Source organism: Sinocyclocheilus anshuiensis, unplaced genomic scaffold (genome assembly GCF_001515605.1).
Source record: "Sinocyclocheilus anshuiensis isolate Anshui unplaced genomic scaffold, SAMN03320099.WGS_v1.1 scaffold355, whole genome shotgun sequence".
NCBI classification, from domain to species: domain Eukaryota; kingdom Metazoa; phylum Chordata; class Actinopteri; order Cypriniformes; family Cyprinidae; genus Sinocyclocheilus; species Sinocyclocheilus anshuiensis.
The window spans coordinates 2,453,354-2,464,274 of NW_015549571.1; the positions used below are offsets into that span (position 1 = coordinate 2,453,354).

Below are 10,921 nucleotides of genomic sequence, written 5' to 3' on the forward strand. Positions count from 1 at the left end.
CTGACTGATATTAAGAGTGTACTTTCAGATATTTAAAAAGCTGTACCATTTTACAAACATTATATATGTTTGTAAAATGGTACATATTTATGAATATAGTATAATATAGTATTTCTGTCTGGCGAGTAAACAAAAAAATATCATAGCCAACTGCGATTCAATTGCCAAGGTCCGTTGAGGGTAGACTGTATAAAAACAGTTCGTGCTGCACTGTATTTGTTTTGTCCTATCTTATCTATCATATGTTGTTTCCTTATTAAAAAATATGCTATAGATTTAAAAGAAATGTATTTTAATGTATTCCACTGACCTAGTTTATGATACATTTTTGTCATAGATTATAAATATACATAGGCCTATATTTTTTCATATTTATTGTCGGATCGGTATCTGTATCGGCCAATACCGAACCCTAGATATCGGAGGCGAAAAAGGCGGATCGGAGCATCTCTAGACTGGACTATTGTAATGCACTGCTAGGTGGTTGTCCTGCATCTTCAATAAACAAGCTAGAGGTAGTCCAAAATGCAGCGGCTAGAGTCCTTACCAGGTCAAGAAAATATGATCATATTACCCCAATTTTACAGTCTAAAGTTGCTTTGCAACGATTTGTATCGTGAAAAGCGCTATACAAATAAACTTGAATTGAATTTTATATTAGGCCTATAGCATGGTGTATTTGTATTCATTTTGTATTCTATGTTTAATGTAAGTGAGTTTGTCATACGGTTTTGTTGTTGTCAATTCAATTTAGTTCGAAAGTGAAAGTAAAATGCGCACAAGCATTTACAAGCTATGTAAAAGCAAAAAGCGAGGAAAAGAGGGAAAACTCCTAACGAACTACCTCACCCTCACAACCTGGAGTACATTATATTTCACTCACTTTAAGCTATTTTTTTCCCCCAAATGTAATAGGATTACTCCAACGAATAAAAATAAAGAAAATAAAAAAAATAATAACAGAAAGAGATCAGTCCTGTCTGTTGTTTATTAATTCAAGCGATGACATTCTACATTACCAATGCACACTGCAGTTATATCATCAGCCACATTACATGCGCAAGCTTTTTAAAGTGAATTTTGATTGGCTGTCAGTGTCTTTATCCTTCATCAGCTGAAACCAAAACCGTATCGTTCCACATTGTCAATATTGCTATAGTTGTGGTGCGGATTTTCCTATTCTCACTGAATCAGAATTTTCCTATTCTCACTGAATCAGAATGACTCTTTTTTTGAAACTAGCAGTGTATTTTAATATCAGAAGAGCAGGACATTTATCTTTGACACTGTGCTTTTGGGGAAACTGAGTATGAAATTGGCTTTACAAACGTCATGTCATGTCTTGTCTAATCCAGCACAAGCCATGTTGAAATTGAAAGTGATGAGAAAAAAAAAATATTGGACACTTCAAAAATGCAATGTGACCAGTAATGTCTGATTTGTGAATACATGATGACTCTTAGTGGTAACATTTTCCATTATCTAGCAAATTTGTCAATTCAACATGCTTTCCGTCAAGTTGACAGAAAGAAAAATAAAGTATCTGGTATGTTCGTTACGGAATGCTATCAAAGTATGGTTGTAACGATGAGGAAATTTTCCCACCTGTTAATTGTGTGACAACCGTGTATCACCGTGTGTGTGCGCTTGTAAATGCAGCATGCACATTTTACTTTCACTTTCGAATTAGCAGGAATTCGGCATCAAGCAATTGTTCATTTTTAGTTCGTTTGAGTTTTTCATCTTTTCCTAAATTCTCTTCGCTTTTAAATAGCTTAAAAGTGTCGTGAGCATTTTACATTTACTTTCGAATTAGCAGCAATTCGGCATCAACAACAAAATACAACGTCAAACTCACTTAGCCTATATATAAATCATAGAAATTTTAATAACAAAACGAATAAAAATACACCATGCAATAGGATATGCCTACTATAAAATAGTATAACTTACACAAAGTTTAAATAGTTATATAAAACTGAAAATAAGTAAACACTGTGGAACCAAATAAATAAGAAACGTAGAACGTTCATTAGCAAAACTAATATGAAAGCTTGGAGGCACGGCATTCACCTTGATGTCAAATAAAATAAATTCATTACACAAAGTTTAAATAAAGTAAAAATCAGCAAACACTGTGGAACCAATTAAATAAGAAACAAATGTTTAAAAAACTTCCAAAATCACCTCACAACTGGCTTTTCAAAATCCAAAATATTGCCAAACAGGCGCTTTTGCCTTTCGTTTCGAAACTAAATCATCAGCTATCATCTTGTCTGTCTCACCCCACTCTTCTTAATATACAAAATATTAAAAGCCCTGCAAAAAATAAACTGGCAGGGACGCACAGAGAAGGATATCAAAACAACAGATTCTAAGTGTAGCACAATAGAATAAGTTGTGAGGTATTACTAAATTTGTAGAAAATCAAGTGACCAGATTGCAAAACAGACAGCAGGATCTTTTTTGTGTGAGTGTGCATGTGTATTTATTTTGTGTTTCACTTCACATTACTAGAGATGAATTTAAAAATCCAAATACTAAAATACAAAACTTGATATTGAGACGCTCAACTCTAGTTCACCCAAAAATGAAAATTAGACCATGATTTACTCACCCTCAAGACATCCTAAGTGTATATGACTTTCTTCTTTCAGACCAATACAATTGGAGTTATATAAAAAAAAAAAAAAAAAAACGACTTAGCTCTTTCAAGTTTTATAATGGCAGTGAATGGTGGTCGAGATTTTGAAGCAAAATAAAGTGCATAAATATTTTTTTAAATAACGTCGATTGTATTGGTCTGAAAGAAGAAAGTAATATAAATCTAGGATGACTTGAGGGTGAGTAAATAATGGGGTAATTTTTATTTTTGGGTGAAATATCCCTTTAAGTTCTTATATAGAGCTTGTGGCAAATAAAAAACTCCACCATTACAATGTTTCAAGTTTGTTACCAATGAGATGATTTAAACTTTGATTTTTCCAATCACTTCTGAATTAGCAAAAAAACACTAAACTTTCCTCACACCCACCTGTCAGATTTTAGTTCTTTAAATATCCTTTGCTGTAAAATGTAAAATGAGGGACTGTAGGCTAATTCTAACTCAATCATTATTTAAATCAGCACCCACTGAACTCCAAATCATTAGCCAAAATCTGACTCATAACAAATGAACAATCATTACTATCCTCTACACACTTAAAATTACAGATTGCTCATGTGACAATCCTTGCATCCAATTTGGTGTACTCTCATAGAATATGCTACATTTGATGAAGAGCTTATTTTATGACCATTAATATGACTACCATCCAAAAAAACACCAGAATGGCACTGTCATGTGATGTACAACGTCAGCCACGCTGTGCTACTGTTTGTACAGCTAGGCTACTTTGCATGTGTGCATTCCCATGTCCTATGTAAGCTAGCATGTAAAACCCTGATTTAAAAACACTGCTTCCTTTCAAAGTGAAATCTGTGAAAGTGAAATGAGCTCTTACCTGTGCCATGGGTGGCACTCCCATCGGGGGTATCATGGGGGGCATTATTCCCGGGGGCATGGGGGCCATGCTGGGCGGCCTCTGGCCCATGGGTGGCATTCCCATTGGAGGGAAGTGAGGCGGGATTCCTGGTGGCCCCATCTTTGAAACACACAAAAATAAATTCAAGGCATGAATGAGAATGAACACAACCAAGCAGTCGCAAAGACAGAGAGAGATGGCTTTACAGTAAAGGCTTTCCAACAGCAACTTACAAAGCGCAGGGGGATTCCTGAAGGTGGGGGGACACCAGGAAAAGGTGGTGCTTGACTGGGGCCACTATTAGCATCAGTCGAGGACTGTTATGAACAAGAGAGTCCATTACAGTCACCACTACAGCTCGGATAAATATGCTGCACATCACTGGCTTGAAGTGTGATGAGGTTTTCCCAAAAATTATCTAATCTGACAGAGCCAACCAACACATCCAAGCTTATGTGAGCAGAGCTATCACTGCCAGACGTTTCCTAAATATTTCACTCAAAGCAACTAGCATAACTTAAAGCTTATTAGTATACATACTTCAAATGTATAACAAACCAGAGATTTCTTACCATCTTACTGCCCTTAACAAATCAAGTATGTAAAAACTCAATCAACTATCACTCAGACTCCACTGTTTTATCATAGCTTTATCAGAGTTTGACAAATCAAGAGTTCCGTCTCACCTTCATCAGGAATAGATGGACTATGAGTCGCCGATTATCAATAAAAACACAGTTTATCAATCAGTGTGATGGAGTTTAGGCTATATCCTCTAGCCTAACACAGTAACATCAACAGCGCAAACAGATAATCATAAACAAACTGCTTACAAGCATAAATGTTTCACACAATCAGATATGTAACACGTCTAACACACGTGCTTTAATAATCACAATAATAAATCCAAACTCTCATTCAAAAACTCGGTAGCTTTAGCTTTAGCATCAGTCACTCATTCACATTAGCTTACATGCTAACCAACATTTATTTTGTCTGTAATATGCCCATTTATTAACTACACGTCTTTAACCCAAGCGAATAAACCGTTCAGTGTGTATATGTGTCGTTTGTAAATGCTAGAATACGCCAGTTTTGAGTTTATGTGAATAAACTGTCTGTTTTTTTTGGACTCACCATGATGAGCGAACATGCAGCGGCCCTGCGCGAGACAAAAACCTACGCTCTGATTGGCTGCGGCGCGCCGGGTTCAAACGACAGCAGGCGTGTTTCAAGTGCAACAACACTGCGTAGGAAGTGCGCATGCACTGGTTCGAAGCGCAGGAAACAAAAACACTGGAGAGCTGCGCACGAAATACGCAAATCTGAGGCCAACAAGTGACATTTAGCCAGCAATGAGCTGCAATGTTAACTTTGTGATAAACAACAGAGGAGAAATGCCGTAAATAGGCAATAAAAACAGATGACTTAATTCAATATTATTAAACATTCTACGAAATAGTATGATTATAAATATAATTAATGAAATTGTTCCTACCTATTTCAATACCTTATGCAGTGAAAGTCCTTGAATTTATATTCTGTGATAACGATGCAATATTTACAATAAATCAATACAAAACATTTTATTTAAAATAATTTCAATTTATTATACAATATGCATGTATTTAACCCATACATTCTAATGTCCACAACAGAATGGCGTCCTAGTAGTGGCACTGCATAGACTGCACATTTTAAAAATATTGTGTTGTTGTTCTTTGAATTAAAAAAACTGCACATTTTAAATGCACATATGTCTGGTAAAAGACAGCTGTGTCAGCATTAAGGAGTTAGCTAGCAGGGATGATGCAGTTTTGTAGGCCAAAACCTGGAAATGAGTTAGTATTTTAGCATTTACAGTTCCATCGTCCTGAAGTCAATGGGATTTTTGAGTGGGTTTTAAGGTAATAAAGTTTTACATGTTTTGAAAAGGGCGGTTGCTAACAAGTGGCTAAATGGTACTATACAGGTTTCCGGGGACATTTAATTAAACGTCATCAAACCAAACAGATAAACTCATCCACACACGTCGCTTTCATAGCCTCATTGTGTTTATAATTGCGCTCACTCTTGCTGATAACAAAAAAAAAGTGTCATGGAAGTTTTAAATAAAGTTTTTTTTTTTTAAATGAAGACTGAAAGGGTTATCAGAAACTTGGTGAAGTTGAAGTCATGCGTCATTTCCTTATAGCTTACATTTCGCTTATTACTTCTGCCAAGCAAGGCTTCAAAATTCAAAAGGTTGTGTTCATTTGTAAAGATTTTCGTAATGAAATGTGTAAGAAAACCAAACATGTAAGAATCATAAACTTTTGTTGGTCACATATTTTCAGCAATAATCCAACAGCCAATGAAAAAAAAAGCTGATGGAAACCAGGCTGATGTTAACTTTTGGGCTGGCCTAAAAATATGTCATCACTACAGCACTCTATATAGATGACCTGAAAGCAAATAGACCTGACTAGAGGCCAAAAAAAAAAAAGATTTTACAAGGTCTTTGGCTTGCAGTTGTAAAAAACTGTTTTTCTGTAAATCATATGCTTTATCCTGAACTGAAATAGATTTGACTGATGAGACTGAACCACTGAAGTCTGATTCTTCCATACATCCTTCATTATTATGAATTATAAACAAATAATAGGCTGATTTCACTGTTCTAATCCATCATACTCTTAAGCTATTTATTCTCTGGATGACAGTAATTGCCAAAACCATGTAAGCTGTGAGTTACTGAAGATGTATTTGACCTTTTATTAACTAATAGCTTGTACAGCAAGCCTAAATGCAGAACATTTCATTGTACATTTATGAATAAGTTAAATAATAATAATTGTCAATTAAGGATCACATTATGCAGAGACCTTTAATAAATGCTAATACACAAATGTCACTGATCAGCAATAAACCTTAGAGAGCTACTGACATTTCGCTCGGTCATTAATAGGAGCTCACTTAAATTTGAGATGCATTAAGGCTACAAACAGAGTGAGTCATGAGGAATATTTCACAAGTAAAACTTTGGCAGGATAAGGGGCTGAAATCAATGCAGCCGCCCAGCGTGCTCAGGAAACAGTCGTCTCTGTGACACATGCTCTATTTCTAAACTCTCAGCAGGTAGTCAGGGAACTCGGTCTGTCGTCTCAGCACCATGGTCATCCGTCATGCTGCTTTAATTGGCCGCTTGTTCCCATTTACCGTAACATTTATTTTCCCGAGCCCGGGGGAGGAAGATGCAATTTTGAGACTGAAACATGTTAGACCCTGATAAAAGCCCATGTGACTCATAGTTTATGAAATAATTCACCTGTGTCTGAGCAGAGAATATTTGATCGGCCTGTCATTCTGGATGCTGAGACAGTATGTTTGTTGTGCAGCATTCACATGACACTGGGAGAAAAAGAAAGATTAAAAATATTACAAAGAAATGGCAAGTAACACATTGAATTAAACGTGAAATTTTGAATTTGAAAAACTATGTACACCAATCATCTTTTTATTTACTGTTTCAAAAATGATTTTTTTGTTGTTTTGTTTTGTTTTTGCTTTTGCAGTGAAATAAGATGTAATCTGTTGACAAAAGTGGTTCTGAAAAATGGAAAATTAAAGTTAAATAAAACATAAATAAAACAAGGGCACCTGTTATGCAAAACAGTGGTGGCAACTAGTGCGGTCGCACCGGGCCCCGTGCTTCAGGGTGCTTTTGAGCTGAAACTTCACAGACACATTCTGGGGACACCCAAGACCAATATTATTTATTGTAATCATGATTAATCACATCCAAAATAAAAGTTGTTGTTTACAGAATATATGTGTGGGTACTATGTATATTGAGTGAGTGAGTGAAGTGACATGTGGCCAAGTATGGTTACCCATACTAGGAATTAGTGCTCTGCATTTAACCCATCCTAAGTGCACACACACAGCAGTGAACAGACCCCCTTCACTTTTTTCAATTTTGTTATATTGCAGCCTGATACTAATTGTTTACATTTTTTCCCTCATTAATCTACACTCCGTACTTCATAGTGACAAAGTGAAAACAGAAGAATGAATTTTAGAAATGTCTGTAAATGCATTAAAAAGAAAAAACTGAAACATATTTACACAAGTATTCAGACCCTTTGCAACAACTCTTGAAATTTAGCTCAGGTGCCTCCCATTTCTCTTGATCATTGCTGAGATGTTTCTACACTTTGATTGCAAACATGTAAGAATCATAAACTTTTGTTGGTCACATATTTTCAGCAATAATCCAACAGCCAATGAAAAAAAAAGCTGATGGAAACCAGGCTGATGTTAACTTTTGGGCTGGCCTAAAAATATGTCATCACTACAGCACTCTATATAGATGACCTGAAAGCAAATAGACCTGACTAGAGGCCAAAAAAAAAAAAGATTTTACAAGGTCTTTGGCTTGCAGTTGTAAAAAACTGTTTTTCTGTAAATCATATGCTTTATCCTGAACTGAAATAGATTTGACTGATGAGACTGAACCACTGAAGTCTGATTCTTCCATACATCCTTCATTATTATGAATTATAAACAAATAATAGGCTGATTTCACTGTTCTAATCCATCATACTCTTAAGCTATTTATTCTCTGGATGACAGTAATTGCCAAAACCATGTAAGCTGTGAGTTACTGAAGATGTATTTGACCTTTTATTAACTAATAGCTTGTACAGCAAGCCTAAATGCAGAACATTTCATTGTACATTTATGAATAAGTTAAATAATAATAATTGTCAATTAAGGATCACATTATGCAGAGACCTTTAATAAATGCTAATACACAAATGTCACTGATCAGCAATAAACCTTAGAGAGCTACTGACATTTCGCTCGGTCATTAATAGGAGCTCACTTAAATTTGAGATGCATTAAGGCTACAAACAGAGTGAGTCATGAGGAATATTTCACAAGTAAAACTTTGGCAGGATAAGGGGCTGAAATCAATGCAGCCGCCCAGCGTGCTCAGGAAACAGTCGTCTCTGTGACACATGCTCTATTTCTAAACTCTCAGCAGGTAGTCAGGGAACTCGGTCTGTCGTCTCAGCACCATGGTCATCCGTCATGCTGCTTTAATTGGCCGCTTGTTCCCATTTACCGTAACATTTATTTTCCCGAGCCCGGGGGAGGAAGATGCAATTTTGAGACTGAAACATGTTAGACCCTGATAAAAGCCCATGTGACTCATAGTTTATGAAATAATTCGCTGGTGTCTGAGCAGAGAATATTTGATCGGCCTGTCATTCTGGATGCTGAGACAGTATGTTTGTTGTGCAGCATTCACATGACACTGGGAGAAAAAGAAAGATTAAAAATATTACAAAGAAATGGCAAGTAACACATTGAATTAAACGTGAAATTTTGAATTTGAAAAACTATGTACACCAATCATCTTTTTATTTACTGTTTCAAAAATGATTTTTTTGTTGTTTTGTTTTGTTTTTGCTTTTGCAGTGAAATAAGATGTAATCTGTTGACAAAAGTGGTTCTGAAAAATGGAAAATTAAATAAAACATAAATAAAACAAGGGCACCTGTTATGCAAAACAGTGGTGGCAACTAGTGCGGTCGCACCGGGCCCCGTGCTTCAGGGTGCTTTTGAGCTGAAACTTCACAGACACATTCTGGGGACACCCAAGACCAATATTATTTATTGTAATCATGATTAATCACATCCAAAATAAAAGTTGTTGTTTACAGAATATATGTGTGGGTACTATGTATATTGAGTGAGTGAGTGAAGTGACATGTGGCCAAGTATGGTTACCCATTGAAAACCAAGCCATGAGGTCAAAGGAACTGCCTGCCGAGCTCAGAGACAGGATTGTATCGAGGCACAGACCTGGGGAAGGCGACAAAATCGTTTTTTGACGGTGTGACCAAACTCAGTCCTCTCCTCAGTGAAGACACATGAAAACACACTTGGAATTTGCAAAACAGCACCTAAAGGACCTCAGACTCTGAGAAACAAGATTATCTGGAAGAAAACTTCCCTAGGTTATGTATGTAACCATGATCCCCCCACCCCGGGGGAATGAGACGCTGCATCGAAAACGCTTTGGGAACGCCCCTGCGTGACCGCATTCTGAAGCACATGTGAAATCAGTCTAATAGAGCAGTGAGACGTCACGAGTGGGGTGACGTGAGCAACCAGGAAGCATAAAAGCGCATCCGGCAAAGCGCAAGTTAGCTTCGAAGAAGTAGAGCCTGCAGGGATGCAGGGAGTATGGCAAGGAGACACAGCGTCTCGTTCCCTCGGGGAACCATGGTTACATACGTAACCTAGGGACGTTCCCCTTCAGGAACTCGAACTGCGTCGAAAACACTTTGGGAACAAGAATACCTACTGCGCCATACTACCAAGCCCCTGACTGTGTGTGTATCTCACGAGCACATCACGACGAGAGGACTTGAGACCCTGGGGTAGATGCCAAGTCCAGGTTATAGAAGCGGACAAATGTGTGCAGAGAGGACCAGCCCGCCGCAGCACAAATGTACTGCAGGGCCACACACAAAGAGAAGGCCTTGGAGGCCGCCATACTCCTGGTCGAGTGCGCTCTGACCCCATAGGTGACGGGAGGTCAGAGGACTCGTAGGCTAGTGAGATGGTCATGACCACCCACCTACTCATAGTCTGCTTGGTCGCTAGAGATCCTTTCTTAGGCGTTCCAAAGCAAACAAACAGCTGATCTGCCTTACACCACGGGGCAGCTCTGTGTGCGTAAGCGTCCAGTGCTCGTACTCGACAGAGCAGATTAAGCCTTTCTTGGCCTACTTCCTGGAACGGAGGAGGACAGAACGCCTGTAGTACTATGGGCCCTGGCGTAGAAGTGGGCACCTTAGGGATATACCTCATATAGAAGAATGGCCTAACCATGCCCGGGGCAAACTCCAGGCACGAAACTGAAAGTGCCTGAAGATCCTCGACTCTTTCCAGAGAGGAAATAACGAGAAGAAAGACTGTTTTCAGAGTGAGAAACTTGTCTGGAACTTCCTCTATGGGCTCAAAGGGGGCATTGCACAAGCCCTCCAAAACCACCACCAGGTCCCATGAGGGCACCTTGGTGCGCTGTACTGGCCTCAGCATCATTAGAGTGCCATGGAGGAAACAAGTGATGAGTGGGTGTCTTCCCAATGATTGACCACCCAGATGGGCGTGGTAAACAACTAAGGCCGCCATGCATACCTTCAGAGTGGAGGGAGATAACCCTGCGGACATTCGCTCCGGCAGAAACTCCAGAACTGTACCAACTGGGCAGTTGACTGGGTCTTGCAGTCGCTGGCCGCACCAAGAAGTGAAAAGTTTCCACTTCAAAGCGTACTGTTTCCTTGTGGCAGGAGCTCTGGACTGGAGTATGGTCTCAACAACCTCAGTTGAGAGACCGG

General features: G+C 38.3%; 1 protein-coding gene across 1 annotated transcript in view; it reads right to left on the reverse strand.

Annotated features, from left to right (window-relative positions):
• Window positions 1-4,288, reverse strand: part of LOC107657358 (pre-mRNA-processing factor 40 homolog A-like) — a 43,816-nt gene extending 39,528 nt beyond the window's left edge. Inside the window, exons 1-3 of the mRNA XM_016445401.1 lie at window positions 4,211-4,288; window positions 3,758-3,841; window positions 3,504-3,644 (exon numbers count right to left, since the gene is read on the reverse strand). Of these exons, the coding sequence (XP_016300887.1) occupies window positions 3,504-3,644; window positions 3,758-3,841; window positions 4,211-4,216 (231 nt within the window). The 5' untranslated portion in view covers window positions 4,217-4,288. The remainder of the gene's footprint in view (window positions 1-3,503; window positions 3,645-3,757; window positions 3,842-4,210) is intronic.
• Window positions 4,289-10,921: the final 6,633 nt, after the last annotated feature.